This window comes from Cynocephalus volans, chromosome 16 (genome assembly GCF_027409185.1).
Source record: "Cynocephalus volans isolate mCynVol1 chromosome 16, mCynVol1.pri, whole genome shotgun sequence".
Taxonomy (NCBI): domain Eukaryota; kingdom Metazoa; phylum Chordata; class Mammalia; order Dermoptera; family Cynocephalidae; genus Cynocephalus; species Cynocephalus volans.
Window position 1 is genome coordinate 2,322,501 of NC_084475.1, and position 26,570 is coordinate 2,349,070.

General features: G+C 49.0%; 1 protein-coding gene across 1 annotated transcript; it reads left to right on the plus strand.

Annotated features, from left to right (window-relative positions):
• Window positions 1-9,306: 9,306 nt before the first annotated feature.
• HROB (homologous recombination factor with OB-fold) lies at window positions 9,307-26,409 on the plus strand. Its single transcript, XM_063081272.1, has 12 exons — window positions 9,307-9,363; window positions 10,338-10,388; window positions 13,605-14,792; window positions 16,144-16,227; window positions 17,293-17,433; window positions 18,056-18,164; window positions 18,353-18,438; window positions 18,820-18,945; window positions 20,327-20,438; window positions 22,680-22,733; window positions 24,752-24,960; window positions 26,356-26,409. The coding sequence occupies exons 1-12, from the start codon at window positions 9,307-9,309 to the stop codon at window positions 26,407-26,409; spliced, it is 2,271 nt and encodes a 756-aa protein (XP_062937342.1).
• The last annotated feature ends 161 nt before the right edge of the window (window positions 26,410-26,570 follow it).

A 26,570-nucleotide genomic window follows, 5' to 3' on the forward strand; every position in this document is an offset into this window, starting at 1 on the left:
TCTCCCCACCACCCCCAGGGCCCTCTCCTCTGATCTTGAGGGAGAGGGAACCCAGTTTGGGGCCAGCAGCCAACATACAGTCATGCTTGGCTAAGATGTTTGGGGGAAGCTTGAGATGTTTAGGGGAAGAGCAACAGAGACTTTGGGCAAGTCACCACCCCTCTGGGCCTCAGTTTTCTCACCTATAAAAGGGCATGGTTGGATGGATAACTTCTGAGTATTTTTCTAGCTCTGCCAGCTAACTTTATTCTGGAGTTGTAGCTCAGAACAAACAAACAAACAAACAAGAAGAACCTGGCTAGAGGAGAGGGCCTCAGTTATTCCTCACCTGAGAGCCTTACCTAGCCCTTGACATCTTCTGTCCCTTCCTAGGCCTCCTGCCTTCTTGACCTAGAGATCTAGAGAAGGCCACATCTCTACACTCAGCAATGGCCAAGCCTGGGGAAAGCCAGCATCATGGCTCCTAGAACAAGCTGTGAATTTGTTAAAAAATAACTCTGGGCTGAGCCCGTGGAGCACTCGGGAGAGTGCGGCTCTGGGAGCGCGGTGACACTCCCGCCACGGGTTCGGATCCTATATAGGAATGGCCGGTGCGCTCACTGGCTGAGCGCCGGTCACGAAAAAGACAAATAAATAAATAAATAAATAAATAAGAACTCTTCTGGGTGCAGCTGCCAACATTTGTCATGGTGCCTAAAAAAATAAGAGATTTTATATATCTTTTAGATAAGCCTAGGGTCTCACCTCTGTCCCAAGCCTTCTAGTCACCCACTGTCTTTTAGCAGGTAGTTGGCTGCTGAGGGAGGCCCTTGGTTGATGTAGGATCTGTAGACCCCGGGACTGGCAGCTTTTCTCTGCTCACTCTCTCTCTCTGTACACGTGCACACAACAAGTGCAAGCAACAGCTGTAGCCCGTCATGTCCCACATGCATGTAGCTTCTTCCTGAATGTCCTCTTTGGGTACAGAATGCCCAGAGAATGTTGGGAAGGGACAAAGGTGCAAATGTGCCTGTCCTCTGGAGCGTAGAATCCTGTGGAAACAAGATGGCCACAAGAAGCAAGGTGAAGCGGTGGGGAGAGAACAGGCCTGGGAGACACAGGCCAGCTCTGCTCGTCGACGTTCAGGCAATCACTTGCTGTCTCTTAGCTTCACTTTCCCCTCTGTGATTGGAAGGGTGGACCCTGTGATTCTGGAAGGCCCTCTTGGCCCTAAGGTCATGAAACAACAGAGAACAAGACACAGTGGACTCACAAGCTACATGGACATGTATGGCACACAGAAACCAGCCAACTGCCTTCCCTCCAGCGAGCAGTCTTCCGTTGACATGCACTTTGCACCCCTTTTTTGGTAAACATTTACTGAGTGGCTCTGTCATATATAGGGTATTATTATTCTCATAACAACCCTAGGAAGTAGGTATTAGGTACTTCATCTTATAGATAAGCAGACGGAGGCGCAGCTAGGTTAAGCAATCAGTGAGTGGAAGGGCCAGGACAGAACCTAGACTCTATGGGTGCAGCACCACAGAGGGTGTCCCCAGGTTTGAGGGGTCTCCCCCAAACAGGTAGAGACAGCCATGTCTGTTTCTTTTGGGAATTCCCTGGGGATCTAGGATACCCCCAACAGGAATTCCTTGATTCACGGTGTCTGGAAGTTACATTCTATCATCTTCAAGCAGCAAGGTCTCTGGCACACCCAGGAGGACACTTTCCTGCCCAGCAGCCAGATAGAGCAGCAGACAGCAGACTTTACCTAGACCATTTCATTTAATCCTTCCAACAACCCCTTGGGGGTGAGTGGACATTATTATTTTTTATTTTTATTTTTTGGGGGGCACCTGGCCAGTATGGAGATCTGAACCCTTGACCTTGGTGTTACCAGCACCACACTGTCCCAAGTCTGCTAACCAGCCAGACCCTATTATTATCATTACCCCCACTTCTAAGATGCAGGTCCTGAAGCTCAGGAGACTTCAGCAACTTGCAAAAATCCACAAACCCAGTAACTGAATATGTCTGACCCCAGTTTATCAGAGCCCAGAGCCGGATGGAACCATTGGTTTTTAACCATTGACTCCACCGCCTTTGTGGAAAGTGCCCCAACAAGAGGGTAAAGACCTCTCCCTGGACTGAGGTTCTGCCACCTACCAGCTATGTGAGCGTGAAGGTTTACTTAATCTCTTGAATCTTTATTTCCCCACTTGTGACAATGGAAAAGGACAACCTCCTCCCTGGGCTGTTGGGGGATGACACGGAGTATCTGTGTGCAGGGCTAGCGTGGGGCATGGCCAAAAGTAAGTGCCACTCCCCACCCCAGCCTTGGTGTTGCCTCCCCTGGTTCTCTGGTTCCGGCCACTCCCACTCGCTGAGCCCAGCTTTGGGCTTCCTCGCTGGCAGCGACCTCTGCCCCACCCTCTCTCACCTCGCTTGCTGTTCCTACCACCTGGTTTCCCCATCCCACTCTCCCAGGCTTTGGAGAATCACCCTGGGCAGTGGGTGGAGGTGCAACGCCAGGTGACCACTTCTAAAGTCTGTTTCCCTGCCCCAGGGATCCTGCAGGAGTAAGGACCCCAAGCTGGGGTTACCATAATTAGCCAACAATTTATCTGGCACCCCTACTCCCAGGCTCTGGGTTTGTTTCAGGGCTCTTAGAGGCACATCAGGTCAGAAGACTGATGCAGCAAATGGCTTTTGTTTAAAAAATTTTTAAACAACTTTAAGCATAATTTACATAATGTAAAATTTACCCATTTTAAGCGTAGAATTCAACAGCTTTTAGTAAATTTACCAAGTTGTGCAACCATCACCATGATCCAGTTTTAGAACATTTTCATCACCATAATAAAATGGCCATTTACAGTTAATTCCCATTACCACCCCCAACAAATGGCTTTTAAACAATACATTAATTTTTTTTCCACTGTAAAAAGTTATGAACTCTTATTGTAGATACTCTGTGGGAAAAATCAGGAAAGTACAAAGAAGAAAATAAAATCACTCCTAAATCCGTAATCCAATGAGAACAATTGTTAATAATTAGATAAATACTTTTCTAATCTTTTTTTCTCTCCTCATTTTTTTTTTTAGAAAAATTGTGTTGCACTGTACCTAATATCTTACAATCCGATTTTTGATGCAATACATCATGAAATACCCCCATGGCATCCAATCTTCCACGACATCATTTTGAGCAGTTGCATAGTATTCCATTGTAGTGTTTTACCTACTATAGTTTCTTTATTTGATCTCCCTTTGATGGACATTTGAGTTGCTTCCAATTCTTCAGTTTTACTTATTTATTTTTCTATTTTTTTATTTTTCAAGTAATTGTGTAGACCCAGAGTTAGCATTTTTACCTAAGTCTTTGGTATTAATTTCCCTATTACCTTATATTTGAATATTATTTCTCATTTTGCAAAGAGTATTCACATCCCTTGCCTCATTTGACTTAACTCATTTGAATAAAGCCCCTTCAAATAATTTGCTTTCTGAAAATGGCTGTTTGAGGTTTCTCTTTAAAACCACTACACTGTAGGGCCGGCCCGTGGCTCACTCGGGTGAGTGTGGTGCTGATAACACCAAGGCCACGGGTTCGGATCCCATATAGGGATGGCCGGTTAGCTCACTGGCTGAGCGTGGTGCTAACAACACCAAGTCAAGGGTTAAGATCCCCTTACCGGTCATCTTTAAGAAAAACAAAAAAACAAAAACCACTACACTGTGCTTTTCATTTTGCTCAGTTTTATTGTTCTGTAGAAAGTTTAACATATGACATAAAACTAGTAGTAAAGATTTAAGTGGGAAGCCAGACCATATGACAAATGGAACTCCAGGTAAAGAGGCTGTAGGCTTCTCTTTTTCGGCAAAAGACAGAACACACTTCTGCAACAGAGAAAAGTCCAGTTGGAATTTCATTAGGCCAAACAGATCCTTGACATTCAAGTCCCATAAAATGATGCCATAAATGCATTCTTTTTCTTTTTTTGGTGGCTGACCAGTACCAGGAGCTGAACTCTTGACCTTGGTGTTATAACACCTCACTCTAACCAACTGAGCCAACCGGCCAGCCCCTGTAAATGTATACTTGTCATGGTTTTAAATAATGAGCCGATGCACATTCTTACGGCTAAATCAATTACAGTTTTCTTAAGATAAGTTCTTAGAAGTGGAGCTGCTTTGTCAAAGGGTCTACACGTATTTAAGGCTTTTGAGGATATTTTCTGACCCAGTGAGGGACACCACCAAGGGACCCAATTGCCCAAGGCAGACGCCTCAGGTAATGTTCAGTCCAAGGGAAGGCTGATTGACCCAGATGAGAGAAGCTACCAGGCTCTGAAGATTGTCAGGCACTGGGGAGATACTATGTTGGAGTTCCCTGCAAACCAGAGGAATACTCCTGCCCTCTCCTTAACCCTCCTCCCCATCAGCGACAGATGCTCCGGGCAGCACCCTGCAGCAACTCCTTCCCCACTGCCTCCGTGTTTGTCCTGAGCTTGTCCAAGCAAGCTGGATGCCAGTTCCCCAGGATTCAGCCAGCTGCAACCTGCCCTGAGCACTGCCCCACCCCCACAGCCCTAGTGGGTCAGTTTCGCTTCCAAAGCTGACCCTGGCACCCCATCGGGAGATTCAGCCTCCCTACCCCTACCCTCCAGCCTGAGAGGAGGAACAACTGGGAAAGGCTTGGGGAGGTGGCGTTGGATGGGGTCGTAGAGCATAGAGGAACTGGATGTCTCTGTCCTTGGGGAGATCTTGAGATGACTCACACGCCTCCGGAGGAGAGAGAGGGGCTAGGGGATGAATGGATTGCAAGCCAGAGGGAGGGGCCGCGGAGATGAGCTTGGTGCCTTGATGCGCCCGCGTCAGTTTCTTCAACAGCATCCGCAGCGCGTGGGGTTGAGTGATCCCCCCGGGGGGTGGGGGGAGCAGGACTGCGAGGCTGGCTGACGTCTGTGCTGGGCCGCCCAGAGCAGTTCATGAGTGACTCACCTCATTGTCAGGCTGATTCACTGCTCTGCTGGGGACTTGGGTTGGGGGGGGCGGCAGCCCCTCTGTACGTCTCACACACGCGCATGCACACGTGGGGGGGTTCAGCGGGTCTGTTTACAAGCTGGGGTCTGGACATGATGGATGCGTTTTCCGTGGTAAGAGGCAGAGGGACGCACACCACCTGATGTGCAGAGAACAAGCTTGAAGTTTCTGTCTATGGTGTACCAGTGGCTACTTACATTTAAATTCATTAAGATTAAATACTTCGGCTCATAAGTCGCACTAGCCATATTTCAAGTACTCAATGGCCACTCGCGGCTAGTAGCTACTCTATTGGACACTGTAAATAGAAAACATTTCCATCAACACAGAAAGTTCTATTTATTGGACAGTGCCGATTTACATAAACTGGCTACACACTAACTCACAATCCACAGCCTTCACATACACAGAGCTACACAAACAGACCAGCCCTCCCACACCCCCCTATGCAGCACTCAATACACATTCAATTTCATACATTCACTGGACATGCCACACCCACCCACCAACACAGCCACACAAGACTCTCAGTGTGTATACACACTTCCTGTCCAGATATGCCACTGTCCATTCCAAGGTATTTAAATGTAAATATAAACACACAAACACACGCATCATCTCACTGATTCACATACAACTGTTCATATGATAAAAATGCAAATTAGGGTGAAATGCATTTGCAAATATGCCGAAATCGATACAAACCCAAACCATGTGGTTCCCAGAACAATTCTTAGCACATGTTTGCAAACTCAGTTGGTGGGGGAAGGGATCCCACATTTGTTGAGGCCCTGCCAACGTGCCAGGCATGGAGTTGGCCATTTCAAGTGAGCTGGGACTTGAACAATGAGTGGAGTGGAGAGGGATTGGTATTGGTTGAGAAACTGGTTGAGAGACAAGATAGGGCAGGGAGGCAGATTCTAGAGCATTGCAGGGCTTGGGGATTTTATTTGTCATTCTCCAGTGACTGGAGAGGAATTGAAGAATTTTTACAGTGGAGAAATAGGATCCCATTTGCATGTTAGAAACAATGAACAGAAGGAAGGAGAGCTTAGACTAGGGAGACCATGCAGAGGGCTACTGCAGTAGTCCAGGTGGGAGCTGGTAAGGCCTAACATAGGAGCACAAGGCATCTGGAGAAGATGAGGGATGGGAGGAGGGGGAAGGGGAGGGTGTAGCCTGCTCTTGAGATAGAGCAAAGCAATAACCTCCTGACCCATGAAAATAAGATGAAACCTATAGATTCTGCTTCAGAACAATGCACATGTGCATGATTCTGCCTCAGAACAATGCACATGTGCCCAGGCACATGATGATCTACACATAATTATTGGCGACTTGTATTCCCTGAAGCCTCAGTTTAAGAACCCAGTTCCTTGGAATTCTAAAAAGCAAAACAGCATGGTAGTTAAGCCTGTGGTTGCTGAAGTCAGACTGCCCGGTTCATAATCTCAGCTCCACCACCTAATAGCTACATGAGCTTGGGCAAGACATTGGCCCTAGGACGTGCCTGACATGCAGAAAGTGCTCAGAAAGTACTGGCTGTTATTAGTATGGGTTAAATCAGAGTGCCTTGAGATCCCCCTCACTATACTCACTCTCTTTTGTACCCCACTTCACAGCCGGGGATCTGGTGTCTTCTGGTGGGGGTCCTCCTGCCCAAGACCCAGGACTCACTTTTCCCATTCCCCCAAAGCAACCCCTTCCCTTTTGGTCCGAGTCTCCATTATTCTTAAACCTGGTTATTAAAGAGTTAAGCCTACTAACACCTTTTTAAGATGAGGAAGAAGAGGACCTAGGCCCCATCACTGCAGAGACCCAGTCATTTCCTTTTCCTTGAGATGACAGTGCTGGGAAGAAGACATTTGATTCGGGACAGCACTTCAGCACAGGGGTCCTTCCCAACTCAAAAATCACAGACAACCTCCTCACCACATCCTCTTTCAAATGTTCCAGCTCAGAGCCGGGGACCAGACCCCCCTCCCACAACCAGGCACACCGCCAGCAATAAGGAGCATGCCAAAAACATCACTTCCATGTGGGTAGCCCACCACAGCCACCACAATAACCACAGCTGCCGTGAAAATGGCTAGATGTCACAGCCACCACGCAGATGGTCCACTAGCCACCGGAGTGCACTGACACAAGGAGAGTCACCAGCAGAGACCAAAGAAAAGAAGAGGATGTCTCTCTCCACAAAGCCCATGCCAGAGTGACAGAAGAAGCACCTGCTCTACGATAATATTGGGGGACCTGATCACACCTCATCTAGGCAACAAATCAACAGAGTAACCATTACTCTTTCAGAAGGAGAAGAAATCTAGGGTAATTAGAGGGGTAATAAAGAATAAGTACAATTTGTAACAACATGTATACTAGTAATATTGATTTGATCAACATATGTCAACATTGAACCCCCAAAATATGTATAATCAATTATGATTCAATAAAAATTTTTAAAAATTAATTTAAAAAGAATAAAATGTTCCAGCTCCACATTTTTCATTTGCTCCAGCCATCCCTCTTCCATCCAGGTTCTAACAGGAGGTGGGGGCAGCAGGTGGGAAAAGCAGATGCCAAATTCATTTAACTTAGGAAAGTGGTGGAGGAGAAAGCATGAGATTTCTAAGCAGACGATCCACCAAGTAACTATGTCACCCTGAGGGAGTCCCTTCTCCCTGTGGACCTCAGTTTCCTAATCTATAAAGTAATTCCTCTCCCTCATCTTTCACGGGATCTTTGTGAGGACAAAATGAACAAATGGTTAAATTGGAAGTTGTAGACTATAGTGTGAGTACGTGTAGTTATTCCTCGTGGCCTTTTGGCCTCTGTGATCTCCCTTCAGCTGGAGCTGACAGAGCCCACATCCCTGGGGAGCCCTCTAACTGGATCTCCAGATGAGCTGTGCCCAGAATTCCTGTGAGGAGAGGAGGCCTGTCCATAAGAGGGTTGGGGATTTGTCTCAGAAGCACAGAGAACTTGAGGGAATCCCTAACTTGGATGAGAGTTGGTCATCTGGGTTCCCTCTCCCCTGTCCACTCTGGCCTCCATTCTGACATACAACACATAAACTGGTCCACGTGCAGCTCTGATGGAAGCCACAAGCTTTCCGGAGATAAGGCCAGGCCAGGCCACTCTGTGGAAGATTCGGGACTGGCTCAGCTCAAATCGTTAAGAACTGAGTCAGCTGCTTTCCTTTCCTCCTGCTTACTGAGTCTTCAAAGCTACATGGCATTAGCTGCTGCTCTGAGTAGCTCTCTACCAAGGTAGGACTGAGGGTCATTAACCACAGTAGGCTTTAGTGATGAGAGCTGGACTTTGTCTCCCTGACTTGTTATGAACTTGAGGGCACAAGCAGTTTTATTCATTTCTCCACCGCCAGTGTGATCACAGTAGTCACTGTGTCATTCATTCAATAACTCTATTGAGCACTGTGCTAGGCGCTGAGGATGCAAAACCGAACAAGTCAGACAAGGTCGCTGCCGTCATGCAGTTCATATTCTAGTGAGGAAGACATGAAATGAAGATGTAAACCGTGACAAGTATAAACTATGAAAAGTGCTGAGAAGGGAATAGAGTGTGCTGATGGGGGAAAGGACGTTACTTGAGCGATAAGGTGACAGGGAAGATCTGAGATCTAAGCTAAAACATGAAGGATAAATAGAGCCAGTCCAAAACATCAATGCCTGTCAATGTACGTTGCAAGAATGGATAGATGGATGGATGGATAGATGGACGTTGCAAGAATGGATAGATGGATGGATGGATAGATGGATGGACAAATAAACCGACTGGGGGGATTCTGGTGTGAACGAAGTCACGCTCCAGTACCCAGTCCTTAGTGTGCTCAACACAAGAGAAAAGGAGGAGCGGGATTGGGAGCCGTGGGCCCAAAACTCCCCAACCTTGCTCTCAGCTGAACGCGTGTTGACCCAGTCAACTGGGTCCGAGGGGCCGCTAGGGGGCGACCGAGAAGCCATCCAATTCCCCTTTAAGGCCGGGGCGGAAGACTGGAGGGTGAAGGGCTTTTGTGTCGGCGGGATAGAAACAAGCCTGCCCCTTTAAGAGGGCGGAGACGCTGGTATGGCGGCTGCTTCGAAAGCGGTCTGGGACGCAGGCCCGCAGCCTTCTGACGGCCTTCCCTCGGCCCTCACCAGGGTTTCCTCCCTCTGACCGCACCCCAGGAGCACCATCGCACTTCCACCCAGGCCGAGTCCGAGGCCCCGGCGACCCCCCGAGTCGGGGTCCGCAGGGCCAGCCCACCGCCCCGCAGTCGCCATGGTAATACCGCGCTCACGCCCGAGGCTGCCTGGCCGCAGGGTCCCAGAGCCGCGGGTACCGCCCCCTGGGTTCCAGCCCCTCATCCGCACAAGCTGTAGGGCTGGGGTCTGGATGGGAGCTTAGCGGAGTCTGGAGGCCTGGGCTCTAGTCAGGGCTTGGCAAAGACGCACCGGAGACGCTGGGAAAGCACTCCCCCACCCCGCTACGGGCCTCAGTTTCCCTCCTGTTGCTTTCCTTCTCTCCATGGAGAACTCTGGTCATCCTTCCCAGTGCGCTCAAACGTCACTACCTCTTGGGTCCATCCCACCCCCTCCCCTCCCCCTCCCTCCCCTCCCCCTCCCCAAACACTCTGACGCGTACACTTTTTTTTTTGGAGGCTGGCGGGTACTGGAATCTGAACCCTTGACCTCTTACCCTTAGACTCCTGGGGAAGGTATCTCTAACTGTAGCTCTTGCTGCTCTGGCATCTGGGGTTAGGCACAACCCTTGGCTCTGGGTTTGACACTCATCTGGAGCTGGCAACAGCAGCCCTGCTGGCTAGAAAGAGGGAGCTGTGGACCATAACTTTTGGGTGCTGATTAGGTAGAAGGAAATCACTGGCTTGGTTTTCAGAAACAAGGCCACTGTGCTGGGCATGCTTGGATTTATGGTAGTTTCTCTTACCTTTGACAAAAGGTTCCTCAGGCAAAACCTCTGAGACGTTGCAAAATCCTTAGGCCCATGTGCACGGTCCTGATTCTGAAGAACTCCTTGCTCCCCTTGGCAGCCTTCCCTTGGCTCCTTCCCCCTCTTCCAGGGTTAATACAGATGGATCTGAGTGGATTGTTTTACAAGAAAGTATTTTAAATAATTTACATCTTTAACTAAATCCCATTTCTTTTCTTCTCATCCCTTATTCCTCCCCCAGCACTAGCAAAAAACAGTACACCTGATGGTCCTGTTAGCATTGGGAAGAAGCATGGTGAGGACAAAATGTACTTGCAAATGGTATTTCTCCTCCAACCTCAACTGCTTTGTTTTCCTTTCAGGCATGCAGTTTGCAGAAGTTGTTTGCTGTGGAAGAGGAGTTTGAAGATGAGGTAAGGAAGTGTTGGTGATCAGAGGTGGCAGAGGAGGTCACAAGATATAAGCACCCAGATCCAGAATATTTTGGAGCAGCTTGCACCAACCTCCTTTTTTGTTTGTTTGTTTGTTTGATTTTTTAAAAAAGATGACCAGTAAGGTGATCTTAACCCTTGACTTGGTGTTGTCGGCACCATGCTCACCCAGTGAGCTAACTGGCCATCCCGATATAGGGATCTGAACCAGTGGCCTTGGTGTTATCAGCACCACACTCTCCCAAGTGAGCCATGGGCCAGCCCTGCACCAACCTCCTTTTAGCTGACATGTACTGTATGTATATTTTTTTGTCTATGAAAAGCTGAGAAATGATGAGAAATGTAACCAACCTACTTAACTGTCTTAGAAACAAATAACCAGAGAAAAGAGTTGCCTAATTGTCATACCTTTAAATTATAAGGGCCCTTTCCTGGAAGCTGTGTCATGTAGATGATTTAATTCACCTCATGATGACATACCTGAGGTGGGAACATAGTTTATGAAGATCCAGAGTAGTGCAGGAGACAGCACGGTTACTAGATGACAGGAGGCCTGTGGTCACCAAGTGGCTATGTGAACCAGGGCAAATTACTTTATTCTCTGGCCTACTGCTTTCTGTTCTACAATATGGGAGATGTTCTTCTGCCTCAAACGCTCTTCCCTTCCCTCTCTCCCCTCAGAAAATGAAGGGTTAGACTAGATCTTATGTCAGCACTCTAGAATCACCTTCACCTAGGCCCTACCACACACCAATTAAACCTAAATCAGAATTTCTGGAACTGGCTCAGACAGGGTATTTCTAATGAGAAGCCAGAGAACACTGAACTAGTCTCTACAGCTCTCTTCCCATTCGTGACCAATGGATATATGTAAGGGTACTTCAAAAAGTTCATGGAAAGAGTCCTATTATCTTTTAATTTTTTTTTTTAATTTTTTTTTTGGCTGGCCCATACAGGGATGTATTATCTTTTAGTTCCATTTCTCCACAAACTTTTTGAAGTACCCTCATAGTTTCATCCAGGAAGCTAGAAATTGCTACCTCAAATCCTTCTGGAAAGAGGCAGGATTTAAGTGAGTAAGGCCCAAAGAGGTAAGTTAATCTGCCTAAGAATACAGCACCTACAGCCAGGATGAGGACTCTGCCAGTTGATTCCAGTCTAAAGTACATGGAAACTGCTAAACTACATTGGTAGGATAGAATTGTTCTATGTTACCCATGATAAGTCATTCAAAACTTACTTTTTGTTTTCTAGTGGCTCGCCTAATTTGCACCTGGTATGGTGGTGAATGCTGCACAGGGGACCCTTCTGGCCACCCAAGCCCCACCCTTCTCTTCCTTTGAGGCTTTTGGAAGGGAAGCTGAGGTTTCAAGGGAAAAACAGACTTTCCTCAGACCTCTTAAAAATCAGTCTGAGGGCCGTCCTGTGGCTCACTCGGAAGAGTGCGGTGCTAATAACACCAAGGCCACAGGTTCGGATCCTATATAGGGATGGCCGGTTAGCTCACTGGTTGAGCGTGGTGCTGACAACACCAAGCCAAGGGTTAAGATCCCTTTACCGGTCATCTTTAAAAAAAAAAAAAAAAAAAATCTGTACGAGCTGGCTAGTTACAGAGTTGGTTAGAGCATGGTGCTGATAACACCAAGGTCCAGGGTTTGATCCCTGTACCGGCCAGCCACCAAAAAAAAAAGAGAGAGAGAGAGAGAAAAATCAGTCTCTGGCTTGTCTCCTTCATTGAATATCTAAGACATAGTGACAAGGACACAGATGGGTTCAAGCCTTGGTTCTGTGAAGTTACTTAACCTCTCTGAGTCAACGCCAAGGTCAAGGGTTCGGATCCCCAAACTGGCCAGCCAAAAAAAAAAGGGGGGGTCTCAATTTCTTCATCTGTAAAATGGGAATAATAATAGTACCTATTCATAGGGCCATTGTGAAAATTCTGGTAAGATGCTTTTATGGTACCTGGCACCCAGTGAGGTTTCAGATGTTAGTTGTTTTTGTTATTTCTTGGGGACTTGATTTTTGTTTTTACATGTAATTCAAAACTGCCAGCTTTGTCAAGGAGGTGTTTCCTTGTCTTTGTTTTTCACCTTTGGAGATGTGTGATTACAGGCTGAAAAGGTGACTGCTAAAGTGACCCCCTTGGGTCTTACCAGGTGATAGTAGGACTGATAGGCTAATAATGGAGTTAGAGTGAAGGACTCTGACAGCTCAAGTCTGTTTCCTGAAAACGGCAGACCAGTCCCTTTCCCATTCCCCAAAGCAGATGACATCATTTCTGAGAGTGAGCTCTTGGAGAGAAAAGGGATCCATCAACCTCCAGGGTTATCAGGATTTTATACTGCTATAATTCTGATCATTATTATTATTGCTAAATCCTAAGATGGTCCTGCCAGAGTTTGGGACTCTCTTGATAATACAGAAAGCAGGAGAAAACCTTTCTGGAGCCCAGACAATCCAGTATGGTGGCAGGGGGTGGAGGTGGAGGGGACCTTGCTGTCAGTTAAATCAGCAGCTCTGACTCAAAAACACCCTCAGAACAGGTCTGTTGCTCTTCAAGGTGTCAATCTCACCTTGCTTCCCAACTGGAATCTATACTTAATTTAACTTGCCTGAAAAGCTATATTTAACTTCTGCCTATTTTGCTTGATCCGAGGCCCCTCTGGCTAGTTGAAAGCTCTGCGTGTGTGTGTGTGTGTGTGTGTGTGTGTGTGTGTGTGTGTGTGTGTGTGTGTGTTGGGTGTGTGTGTGTGTGTGTTGGGTGTGTGTTGGGTGTGGGGAGTGGGGTAGGGACAGGCATCATGACCTGCTACATTGCATAGGCTGGACATCAGAAAGCTAGAGAAAGCTAGTTTCCCTGAGATGAGTTTGTGACCTTGGGTGATTTATTTAACTCCTTGGAGCCCTGGTAGGTTTGCTTCTCCTTCTGTCTCCCCCAACTTTCCCCCACCCCAGCCCCAGAGGTTAAAGAAAGAGAAGCTACCTGAAGACTTAGCCTTAGGGTGTTTCTGATAGAAGCCTGGTGTGGGTTCATGGGCACAGTCAAATTTGGTGAGAGACACCGCCATTGCCTTTTGTGCCTTGGTTTCTTGCTTGTGTGTATCTGCACTCACACATACACACCACATGCCTGATGATAAAAGCAGAGTATTTCTTGATTTCCAGATGTCAAGACCTACCGTCTCTGCTTCTTTGTAGGATTTCTTGTCTGCTGTGGAGGATGCAGAGAACCAGTTTGCTGGCTCGCTGCCTGTCAGTGTTGCCTGCCTGAGACCTGTCTCTTCCAGGCCACAGGAGATTGTGCAGGCACAGCCTTCCAGGCTGCCACCGTTGCAGCCCACTGCACCTTCAGAGGCTTTGGGCCTGTCCGCTGTGGGACTCCGCCTCCCTACCTCCAGCATGCCCAAGGCTATCAGGGGTCCACCTTCCACAGGAACAGCCCCACTAAGGCCTGTCTCAACTTCTGGCATCTGGACTGGCAATCAGAGAGGAGTGACACTGACAGAAGTGCTCAGAGAGCCCGCAAGACACCAGCCCTCTACCCCACACCCCCTCCTCACATTTGAGCGCCAACAGCAGGGGGTTGGTGGCTTTGATGAGCCTGAACAAGACGAATTTGATGAGGTCCTGGCAAGCATGGAGCTGGAGGGGCCTGGCAGGGAGACGGAACTTGGAGTCAGCAGTGAGGCCCCTCGAATCTTGCCTGCCCAGCAGCGGGAAGACCCAGTATTGACTAAAAAGGCCTGGGTGGTTGATCTGAGTGGATCTTGCCAGAAAGGGCCCATTCCTGTCACCCATATACCGGGTATCATGTCAGCCCAGGATGAGCCTGTAGATCCTGTTGTCCACTGTAGGACTCCACGGCCCCACTTGAAACCTGGTGCCACGGGTAACCTTCCCTTTCCAACTGCTTCAGCAGTTCCCACTCAGCAACCCCATAGGGAAGTCTGTCCCAAAGACCCTCCTCTTCGAGCACCCCAGCCTCTCCAAGCTGCTGGAGGGCCCATTCAGAGCAGCCCTCAGAATTGTTTCCCTAGTCAGCCATTTCAGTCTCCAAGTGCCTGGTTAAGTGGCAAAGCTCATTTTCCTGGACCTCGAACTCCCAGTTCAGTCTGCTCTACTCGCTCAAGGACTAGCTCTGGATCATTTCCACGGGAGCCCTTACAGCCCCGAGCTCCAGTGTCTTCTGTTGAATCTCCTGTCAGCACCCCGAAAGGCCCCCATTCCTCCCTAGTTCCCCAGGCAGCTCTGCAGACTCCCATTGTCACCAACCACCTGGTGCAGCTGGTCCATGCTGCCAACCGGACACCCCAGCAGCCCACCCGCCCTTCCACCCGAGTCCGAACACGCCGCTTCCCTGGCCCAGCAGGCATCCTCCCTGACCAGGTGAGTGACCTGGTTTTCTTTTTTTTTTTTTTTTACTTTTTTTCTTAAGGGATCCGAACCCGGGGCCTTGGTATTATCAGCACTGCACTCTCCCGAGTGAGCCACGGGCCGGCCCAAGTGACCTGGTTTTCTAGGACATTGGGATGCAAAGGAGAGAAGCAGAGGTCCAGAACTGTCCAGCCTTAGAATATCTTCCCTCCTGGAAGGAAGGGAAGGAGGAAGCAAGGAGAGGGAGGGTTTTCAAAGCTGCAGAAGTCGTCAAAAGAAATGGGAAGGAAGAATTGAGTGCTGGAAAATTCACATGGGAGAGAGGTGTTTAAGGCTCTGAGGACTTCATAATTTTCATAGGTTTATTGAGCGCCTACTGTTTGCTAGCACTAGGGCAGGAACATTCATTCACTCATATTTACTTGTGTGTGTTGGGCAATTTGCTTGGAACCGAGAATGCAGAGATTAAAAGAGAAGTAGTTCCTGTCCTAAGGAGCCTACACTGTAGTGGAAGAAACAAATGATTATGCCCAAAGTGCGCAGTGTAAGGAGGTGTCACTCCCTGGCTGCTGGGAGATACTGGCTCTGCCTTGGGCTTGCTGAATGGGCTGTGGATGGATGAGGAGGAGGTTAACAGGTGGGGGGTGGGTAGGGGTCTGTGTTCTGGGGACATTCCAGCAGTGGGAATACAGGGACAAGCATGTGCAAAGTTACAGAGGAGTAAGAGCAAGGTGTTCTCGAATATCCACAGAACCATTCACTGTGGCTGATGTGTGGGGCCAAGGTGGGGAAGTTGGGGCTGAAAAGGAGACAGCCCTGCTGAATAGTGGATTTAAGCAGCGGTGGGGTACAGGATCCATCAAACTGTCTTGGATCTGATCCCAGATAATTGGGCTCTGAAGATCTGGTTTGATAATGAAAGGTGTGCCCCCTTCCTCTTATTTTAAGAGCGTTTGAAGCAATTTCTGCCTGTTTTCCCTAGCAGTTTAAGAGAAATCCAGAGAGGTCTTCTATGTTCCTCCTGCGCTGGATCTCCCTGGAGGGAAGGGTTAGGTTCCAGAGAAGGGACTGGGGGCAGCTGCCCCTTTGCTCATCATAGGCCTCTCTATTGGGGTCACTGCCCTCTTCAGGCAGCCCTGGGATTCGCTCCTGGGCCAGCTCCATCTTCTTCAAATTCCTGAAATGATCCCCAAAGTACCTTTTTTGAGCTGCCAATGAGGCTCCTGAGACTTTGTTAGGAGAGATGTAATATGTGTTAATTGTCCTTGATAGTTTCCTGAACTCATTATGTAACCCAGACAAGAAGCTGTACTTGTAAATAACAGCTGCTGAGCTTGCTGTCACCTTCTCTCTCCCCTCTTAGCATAATGGGAAAAATCTGGAGAAGATCATGGTTTCCACCCCCCAGACTCCAGCTCATGGTGCTCTGGCTAAGTGCCACACAGAGGTAACTTATTCCATGCAAATGTTAACTTGCTGGGTGTCATTTGAGAGTGAAGGACCTCTCTGCATGTCTCAGGAGTTGAGAATCAGAGCTGATGCTGCTAGGCCTGTTCTCTGCTGTCATGCACCAAAGGTCATTTGGGGCAGGCAGCAACTTTACTGGCATAATGGGAGGCCTATCCTGATGGCAGCCAGGAATTAACTGATGCCATAAATCCAGGCTTCTTTCCCATCTAAGAAATAAAGGCCCAGCTAGCTTCATCTTCTCCAGGGAGGAGATTGTAATTAATAAGGAAAGTATAATAAAAATGGTATCTCGGGAACCCTTCCTCTCAGGTTTCTGGGAGCTGAGCTGGGAAGAACTTGCCTTCTTCTTACCTCCAGTGGGTCCCATTTTGGCGGCTGAGACTCAGTTTCCCTCCTCCCTGGGGTTCTGGTTGACCTGCAGTGCCCTCAGACCCACTTTTGCTTTTAATTCTCCCCAGTGTTTTTTTCTCTTTGCTGCAGCTTGCTAGATATGCCAGTCCATTTCATTTTTTTTTTTTTCTCTTTTTCTTTTTTTCTTTTTGCGAGTCCATTTCAGATCCTAAGCAATAAGTACTCATCTGGATTCAAAGCATTTATTGATATAATATATAAGGTTAATGGTTAAAGCCAGAGGCATCTCAAATAAAATATGACTGGTTTCAAATTGGCTAAAACACTCCAAAAGCCTATATAGGTGTGTTGGACATCCCTACCCCTGAGACTTGTTGAGTCTATTGCAAGAGACAAATATGGACAGCCTTTTGCTTCAATGTAATTAAATTTAGGACCTGATTTTAAAAATAAATAAGTAAATAAAAAGAGCACCTTTGCTGTAATTGCTTAGTGAAATATGTGGTATACAACAAGATTTAACATAATATTTTCTGGTATTAGAGATAAATAAGAGACTGTGGCCACCATGCTACAGTTTTTCCCAGGGGATTCGCCCTTCCTCTCCCATCCTTCTATCCTGTCTCATTCAAGGATCTGTAGCAGGATAGACCCATTAATGCAGATTCCCCCCTCTGCTCTGTGGTGCCAGATTGTTGCTAGTTCCCAGATATCAGTGGAGGAGGATTTTGGGCGAGGGCCCTGGCTGACCATGAAATCTGCTCTGGGCCTGGATGAGAGAGACCCCAGCTGCTTCCTCTGTACCTACAGCATCGTCATGGTTTTGCGGAAGGTGAGGGTCCTGGGTGCTGAGACCAAAGGGAAGACCATTTTTCTCCCTTTCACCAACGTACTGTCCTACTTCACCTTAGGAAAGGGCTGTTTGCTCCCTCCTACCCCAGGTCTATCTCTGAGCGGCAGCATGAAGCCCCTGTGGTGTATCTTCCACTCACCTACCTTTCGCTCTCATCCACAGTACTCGGCACAGATGAAAGGAGAGGGAGAGAGTGAGTTATGTGCATGGCTCTGCACTTCCAGGCCCTGGTGGAGTGGGGTTAGCACACTGTTAGCACACTCAGAGCTCCCAGAGGTCAGGGACCACGTGCAGATACACGCTGGTACATGTGCCAAGATATCCTTGCCCGTGGCTGGCCATGATGGAGCACTATAAATATATATATATACACAAAAGAGAGGAGGCAGGGAGAAAGAAATGGAGGACCTGACAGCTTTAGGCCTGCCAGAGGGAGATGGGATGTGCCCTTCAAACTGCCCCTTTGTCCTCCACAAAGGAAGATATCACTACACCGATACCGTCCTCCCTTCCACTCTCTGGTTGCCCTGGCACACCTGGGGACCTGGGAAGTTATAGGTGGGCCATGGCTCGCTCAGTGAATGCCTTTCCTTGTAAGCAGGCAGCCCTGAAGCAGCTTCCCAGAAACAAGGTCCCAAACATGGCGGTGATGATCAAGTCCCTGAATAAGAGCACAATGGATGCCAGTGTGGTTTTCAAGGACCCCACAGGTAAGGAGTTAGGTCCTGGGAGCGTCTGACGAGAGGCCTCCTTTGAGGTCAGGAGATGAAGAGAAATCACCCTCTCCATTTGCAGATGGGAAAGTTGAGGCAGTGAGCAGTCCAATTCCTAGCCAGGGCCCAAACCAGTCTTTGTGCTGCCCTGGCCCTGAGGCTGATGGGCCATGTGGTATTTGCAGGAGAGATGCTGGGGACAGTGCACAGATTGCTGCTGGAGACACGCCAGAATGAGCTGAAGCCTGGCTCAGTGTTGTTGCTAAAGCAGGTATGGGAGCTCCAAGTAGGGACCTGCACCCCACCCCACCCACCCTGTCTGTCTCCTTACCTGTGTGGCTGCCTTCCCTACCAGCACCCAGGCAAGGAGTGATTGAGCTGTTGCTAGTCCCTTGCTTGCTGGAGCTGATTAAAAGCCCATGGCTCTTGAACTGGCTCCCAGTCTTCTTCAGGGGTAGATGGGGATGGAGGGTTGCGTTGAGGGGGAGGGTGTGATAAGTGGTTCGACTCTGGCACCAAGGCTGGGGCAGGAGCAATTTGTGTGTCCCTGGTGCAGAGGACACCAAGTAAGAGGCCGGCAGGTACCAGGTGGCCATCTAGTAGCACCCAGTGCTCCATGAGGACACTGACCACCCACTTTTCTCGACTCCAGATTGGAGTGTTTTCTCCTTCGCTCCGAAATCATTACCTCAACGTGACACCCAACAACCTGGTCCATATTTACAGCTCAGATTCTGGGGATGGGAAGTGCTTCAAGCCATCTCAGCCTTCCCCAAAGGTAAGAGGCGCAGGTGGAATGGGGACTGGTAGAGCCCTCCTTTGGCATGGATCTTCCGATTTCTTCCTCTCCTCCACTGGGGAGCAGAGGTATGAAGGGAGCAGCTGCTCTGAGGTAAAAAGGAGCTTTTGGGGACAGTATCATCTCCTCCTGTCCCTGGGCTAGCCACCTGCCAGACAGCTCAGTAACAGTATCTAGAGGAACAGCTGGCTTCTTGGTGACCCCTGAGTGTCTGAGGGCAGGCTTGAACATCTGAGAGGATAGGCGTTACTTGAGAACTAGCCAAGTTGAGGGCCCACTGGGAGTGGTGGCAGTAAATGACCAAGGATGAGATCTGCTACGGGTGGCTGTGCAGAGAACAGTGAGCTATAAATGGCTTGTCAGGTGAGCCAGCACTTGCTCTGCATCTTCCTCCTGGCCTCTGCCTTGGCTGGGCAAGGGGGAACCCGCACAGAATACTGGTGAGGACATCCCCTTTAGGAACTGAGGCAAGCATTTTGGGATCTCTGGGAGGCAAGGATGAGATTCCAGGCAGCTCCACTCCAGGGTGAGAGTACAGAGCCCGGGTTTGACTTGGCCACCTCCAGCCCTTCATGGGATCCTGGCCTGAGAGTCAGGAGACCTGGGTCTTGTCCCAGCTCTGCTGATCATTTGTCCTGTGACTTTGGGCAAGTCCTGTCCCCTCCCCTGTTGTTGCTTCATCAATAAGACAAGGCCAGACGTGATGGCCTCTAGTCAAGTTAGACCTTTAACTCTAACTTTCTACTTCTGTTTCCCTCATATTTCCCCTTAACTGCTTCCACATTCTCTCAAAATCACCCCACTTCTACAAAATGATCTTTATTTTTCTTTTAATTTCAAATCATCCATCCTCATTGAAATAAATTGAAATGGCATAGAATAAGCAAAAAACGAAGCTCACCCTTCTGCACTCCCATTCTCTTGGGCCAACCGTAGTTAACTTTTTAATTCCAATTTTAATTACCTGCCCATATGTTAGCTAGTTTGGGCCTTGTTAACAGCTAATTTTTAATCCCAGGCTAATTCCTCAACATATTTCTGAATGGCCCCTTCACTTTCCGCTCCAGTTATATAGATTCCCTAAAGCGTTAAATACCAATAGAATTGGGAAAGAAAATAAGCCAAAAAAGGTTAGCTTTTTTGTTTAGTTTTTAAAAATTATCTGCTGTTTTGGGTGTTTGGCATTTGGGCTCACTCCCCTCAGCGTGGGCCTGGGTGACTGACTAGCCGCCCCACTCCTCCGTCATGTCTTTTCCTCCTGAGCTCCCACCTGTTCCTTTGAAGTTGTCTGGGTAGAGATGATACCATCCAGAAGGATTTCAGGAGCACAGGCATTGGTAACCAGATTCTCTGTCCCCAGGGTCCAAAAAGCTTCCATGGCAGTGTCCAGCATGGTGTGGCCAGGGAAGGCCTCAGAACAGCACAGAACCTAGAGGCAGGGGCAGCCCCCGAGGAAGAACTCCCAGAAGCAGGTAAGGCCGCCAGCCCATCCGGGAACAAGAGGTCCTCCTACTTCCTCTTGATAGCTCAGCCAGAATCTTCCTGGCTGCACCCTGTTCTTCTTTCTGTGAATCTTTGGATCTTACATAATCTTAAAGAAATCAGATATGGTGTCTTATTTGGCAAGACTGAAGCATCCAACTAGTTAGCAGTGTGATAGGGCCACATAAAGCAAACAAAGTATGATCCAAGGTCTCCCCAATTCCCAGGTCATGTGCTATCAGCCACGAGGTGGAAACATCACCATCTAGAGTGACAGGTGCTATCTTTGTGCCACACTCTCGAGTCCTCTGTGGGCTGACAACCAGACCACAGAGGCAGCTTTCCCTATCCTGACTAAACTCAGAGGCCCTCCAGGGAGAGTTGAGGAGTCAAACATCCATGTAGTTGGAGGGGACCAGGATATAAACCTGAGAGGCCCAAATATAGACCTCTTGGGGGCAGGCAGCTGGTTTCTCAGGAGGTATCATTGCCCAGGTGAGGCTAACACAGTCCAGGGTCTGGTCCTTAGCTTTTTGGTTCCAGAAATTCAATCCTGTCGGCCTCAAAGTTCATCAGATTATGGGTAGGTGTCTCACACTAACCAAATTCACAGTATTCCAATGGATAAACCACAAAGCCCATTTATTTATATCCTATGAAAAAGTATCCTATGCCCTTATGCTGGAATCCTACACTCTCTCCCTGTAAATAAGCCTCACGACAAGCCAGATCGTCATCAGAAGGTTGCTGGTGGTCGTGGCACAAGAGTGAAGAGAGTTGGCTGTAGGATGTCGGTCCTGGTGTCACATCTCCACTGTAGGTACGGACTTGCCGAGCAGGCAGCTAGCTGCGTGTGGTGGCTGGACAGGGCTGGGACATAAATACTCGTTCTTACTCTGATTCCCAGTTTCCTAGGCCCACACTGACTGCTCGTTCCCTTCATTTCACAGAGGGAAACCTAGAGACTGTTTCTCTAAGCAGTCGTAGTACAGCTAGTGCGGAGCAACTTTTTTTCATTATAAGCAAGTTCCAGCCCTACCTCCTTCAGAACAGCGCTGATCACCTTAATTAAATTTTTTTTCACTGGGCCAGCCCCGTGGCTCACTCGGGAGAGTGCGGTGCTGGTAGCACCGAGGCTGCAGGTTCGGATCTTATATAGGGATGGCCAGTGCGCTCACTGGCTGAGCGTGGTGCGGACGACACCGAGCCGAGGGTTGCGATCCCCTTACCGGTCAAAAAAAAAAAAACAAACTTTTTTTGTTTTCCCACTTTTTTTTTGGTGGCTGGCCGGTATGGGAATCAATTAAATTTTGAATGCTCCCCAGACTGACTTCTGTTCTTCCTTCTAGCAGCAGTGTTTATTGTATGTTCATGACAGACTCAGAGCTAGGCTCTTAGGTGTAATTTACAGTCCGACTTACTCCTGGAGCTTTCTGATCCCATCCAGTAAGTGGAGTTTTCTAGCTGGCAGCAGTGGCTCTAGCGTCAGATGGAGCCTCAATGCTCACCTTGGGCAGGTTGTTTTACCTCTTTAAACACTGTTCTCTCAGGTAGAGTGGGGTTTATAACAGGAACTACCATGAGATGCCCTATGAAGGGTTATTGAGGCACAAAGCAAGCACTCAGTAAGTATTAGCAGCTATTGTTAAAAATAATATCAGCAGGGATTACCAAGGTCAGCTCTGTTTCCTAGTTCTGGGACATAAGCAGCACATTGAGAACTACAGTCAATAATAGTTACTTTCATTCTCTTCGCCCACACAGGCACTTTGGGGAAAGGGTGATGTTTTCTCCCACTGTCAGATGAGAAACCAGATTAATGAGCTGTGTGATTCTAAATACATCTAATGGCTTTTCCTAACCTTTCTCCCTCTGTCCAACAAGAGGGTTGCCCTAGGGGGACCTCTGAAGCCTTCCTGTTTCCTGCACTGTGCCCCTGGATGGAAGGAGAGGAATCATTGAGGCCCAGGGGATCCTCTTTCTCACGAGAATGGCCTGAGGATTCTACCCTTGCCTTTCATTGTGTGCGGGTACATGGGGAGCAGAGGGAAGATGGAAGTCAGGCCAGCCTCAGGCTCATTGGCAGAGGCACCACTGCCCAGGGGGAGTCACCCCCCGGTTATACAGCCAGGCCCAGGCCTTCCTGAAGGGCAGGAGCTTTGGACCCAAGTCACATGGAACCCTAATGCTATCACTAAAGCTGTCCCCCTCCCCATCCTTCTTCTCTGCAGATGACCTGGATGGACTCCTGAGTGAGCTCCCTGAGGACTTCTTCTGTGGTACCAGTAGTTGGGACTGCCCTAAGGCAGGGCACCCCCCGTGAGCAGGCAGCCTCTCAACTTGGAGGCAAGGCTCTGGGTTTGTCTGGTCATGTCCAAGGGATAGAGGGAGGCCAGCACGATTGGAGACTGGACAAAGCTCGGGGCTTCTATGGTGCTCCCCACCCTGGACACCTTCCCTGAGAATTCCTTCATTCGCAGAGTCAGAACTGCTGTCACTTTGGGTCTTTGGCATTGGCATGCCAGAACTTGGCCCAATGTTGGCTTTTCAGCCTCCTGTTCTCCAAGCTCTCTGGTGTATCATTCTTCTCTTGCCAGCAACAGAAAAGGTGTGTCACTTTCAGTGTCACTCTCCCACCTCAACTTAACTTTAGAAGATGCTGGGCCCGGTTTCCTGTTACTTTTACTCCCTATTTCCTGGACAGCTGAGGAGCCGCACCATAGCAATGATGACCTGCCCTCTGCATAGGGAAGGAACACACTCAGACTTCCTTCTGCTTTTTCTCTTGAGGCTTGTAGCTGCCCAGCTCACCTGTGCCCAAAGTTCCCAGGTGTGGGGGCAGGGGTGGGGGCTGTTGTGCCTTGTTCTGAAATAAAGCAGCCCCTGCTTCACCTGCCTTCCTGTCCTTTCCACCCCTTGCTGCCCCTGTCCTGACTGCCCTGCCAGTGGTGCTTGGCAGATGCATAGGCGGAGGCAGAGCCAAGCAACTTTTCTTTTTTTTCTTTTTATGTCTTTTGAATATACTTTTTATTTTAGACAGATTTACAGAATTATTTCAATGATAGTACAGCGTTTCCCTATACCCCACACCCAGTTTCCCCTACTGTCAACATCTTACATTCGTATGGTACCTTTGTCACAATTAATGAACCAGTATTAATACATTATTATTAACTAAACTCTACACTTTATTCAGATTTACTCAGTTTTCCCCTAATGTCCCTCTTCTGTTTCACAATCCCATCCCGGATCCCACATTATATTTAATCATCATGTCTCTTTAGGCTCCTCTTGGCCGGGGCAGTTTCTCAGACTTTCTGTGATTTTGATGGCCTTGACAGTTTGAAGAGTCCAGTCAGACTATTATTGTAGGATGCCCTTCTGTTGGGATTTGCCTGTTGTTCTTCTCACAGTTAGACTGGCGTTCAGGGTTTTGGGGAGGAGGACCAGAGTAAGGTGCCGTTCTCACCACATCTTATCGAGGGTCCATGTTAGCCCTGAACACCTGGCTGGAGTAAGGTTTGTCAGATTTCTCCACTGTAAAGTTAGGTTTGTTTTCCTCCCCCTTTCTGTACTGTACTCTTTGAAAGGAAGTCACTATATGCAGCCCACACTTAAGGAGTAGGGAATGGAATTAAGCACCTCCTTAAGAGTAGAATATCTACATAAATTATTTGAGATTCTTCTGCATGCGAGATTCGTCTCTTCTCCGTCATTTATTCAATCATTCATTTGTATCAGTATGGACTCAGGAATTTATTTTATACTTTGGGTTATAATCCAATACTACTTTATTTATTTTGTTGCCAAGCAACTCTTCGTCACTGTAGCTTCTCTGTACCACCTTTCAGACCAGAGTTGGACAAGGGGCATGGGAGGGGTGTAAAAAGTCTAATTATACCAACTCGCCAACCTTGTTCTCCTTTTTGGAATGAAGGGCAGAAAGGAAAACTCTCCCAACTCATGGGTGAGAGGAGGTGGGTTAAAAAGCCCAGTTTGATTGCCAGCCTCCCCTGCCTCAGCCTCCACTAAGCAGCTGGGAGACTGGTGCCTCCCATGGGCATGGGGTTGGCACTGCCCTGAGGGAGGTGTTAATCTCCCTTTTCCCAGAGAGAGGCAGATCCCCCATGCATCCCAGTCTTAAGGCTGAGGTAAACTCCATGTACTTTGAGAGCTCCATGTCCAGTTGGCTGCTGATTGCAGGGGGGCCCTGTTCTAGAAGGCTCCTGTGCTCCTAGGCCAGGGCAAGAAGGGGCTAATTCGCAGCATCCTCGCCCCTTCACGCTCCCATCTGGACCTACAGTGCTCTTCCCCACTCTGGACACCCTTGAGCGCTGGTCCCCACTGCTCACGGTCCTGGCCAATCCCAGTTGCTTCACCTCCGGGTTTCTTGTGCGCTTCATTGCCCCACGGGCTCTGAGCTTGCAGAAGGCAGGCTGGACACCTAATCGCCTGGCACAGTTTCCTCCAGTGGAACTTCTGGGCTCCCTGTGGGCCCATGGGCAGGTTGAAGTAAAGACCTCCTTTCTCTGCCCTCAGGAAGCTCATGTTAAGTACAGGGAGATGAACACTGGTATCTCCAGGGGACTGAGCTGTAGTCAGAGCACCTTCAGGCCTATGTGGCAAGAAGGCAGGGGACAGGCTGGGCCATGACTATTGTATGCCTCAGGGAGGAAGGGACACCCTCCTGCCTTGGCCCTTCTTGGCACCACCCGACCTTGCCAGACTCCCAACCCTGGGAACCCAGCTGTGGGTGCTCGGCCAGGCCGTTGGCGGGGCAATTAAAACACCCAGTGGGTTCCAACAGGGTTAATCACAGCTGCATTTATAGAGGTGCCTTTCTCTGAGGATCTCCAAACCCTTGTTGTGCATGATCTCATTCCTCCTCCGGGATCCCCCTCCCTGGAATGTGACCAAGAAGCTGGGGCCAGGCAGGGTGGGTGAACAGGGTGAGGGCAGTGCCGGAAAAAGCCCAGGCTGCTGCCACCCACTTGGGCAGGCAGATGAGTGTTTGCTCTGGCAGAGAATAGGGGCCTTCATTCAACGTACTACACATAAGCTTGCCATGGCCAAGTGCTCCTAAACATGTCAAGACCGGCTGTGTGCCGGGGCCTGCTCTGGAGCCCGCATTCAGCACGGTGGGCCTGGCAGACAACACCTGCAGTACAGGACAGGTGCTCCCCAAAGCCCACCTGGAGTCCTGCAGGAGCACGGACTGGAGTATGGAACTGAAGGGGTGGGGCACCTGCGGTGGCTCTAGAGACATCTCAGAGCAGAGGACCCCTGAGGTGGACTCTGAGAAATGAGTCAGAAGGGGATTCCAAGCTGAGAAAATGGCAGGGAAGGATGAGGAGCCGTGATGAGAATGCTACGGGACATGAGGCATGTGCGGCCAAACTCAAGAGTCGGGGCTGAGTTCCAGCTAAGAGCACAGGCGTCAGAAGTCAGAAGTTTTTAAGCAAGAGAACGAACCAATTTAGACAGATCATTGTAGCAGCAGGGCAGCAGGGGTGTGGCCCGAGGAAAGACCACCAAGTAGAAAGCTGGGTAGGTCCAGGTTTGAAGCACTGAGGGCCTGAACTGAAGATGGTGACTGAAAGTGTGAGAACGGCAGTTAGAACTCGTTTGTGTGAGGGGACCCGGGGAGGAAGAAGTGAAAAATGACCGAGCAGGGGGCTGCTGGAGGGCTGGGGAGGGGAGGCAGTGCCGAGGGCAGAGGAGCCAGGAGGAGCCCGCATTGCTGGAGAGACAGACCATAGCTATGGCCTGCCGCCCGCCCGCACGTGGAGCAAGCTCTGGGCTAGGAGAGCTTCGGAGGCAGCAGCAGCAGTCCCTCCTGCCCTCCCCGTCCCCAGCTTGGCAGTCACACCAGCTGGTGCGGTTTCGTGGCCTCATTCCTCCCCCTAGAGGCGCCTAGAGGCAGAACACTTTCTCCTGAGGGTGAATGAGTTTGTGGCTTGAAGATCTCTTTGGTTGAGTCCCCAGAGTTTCCAGGTCAACCAACCCCTTGGCCCTCCTCAGGCAGGTTTGTGAGCCCCCTTAGGAGCTGGGTAAAAATTAATTAATTGATTAATTAATTAATTAATCAATTAATAAATGAATAGAGAGAGAAAGAAAGAAAG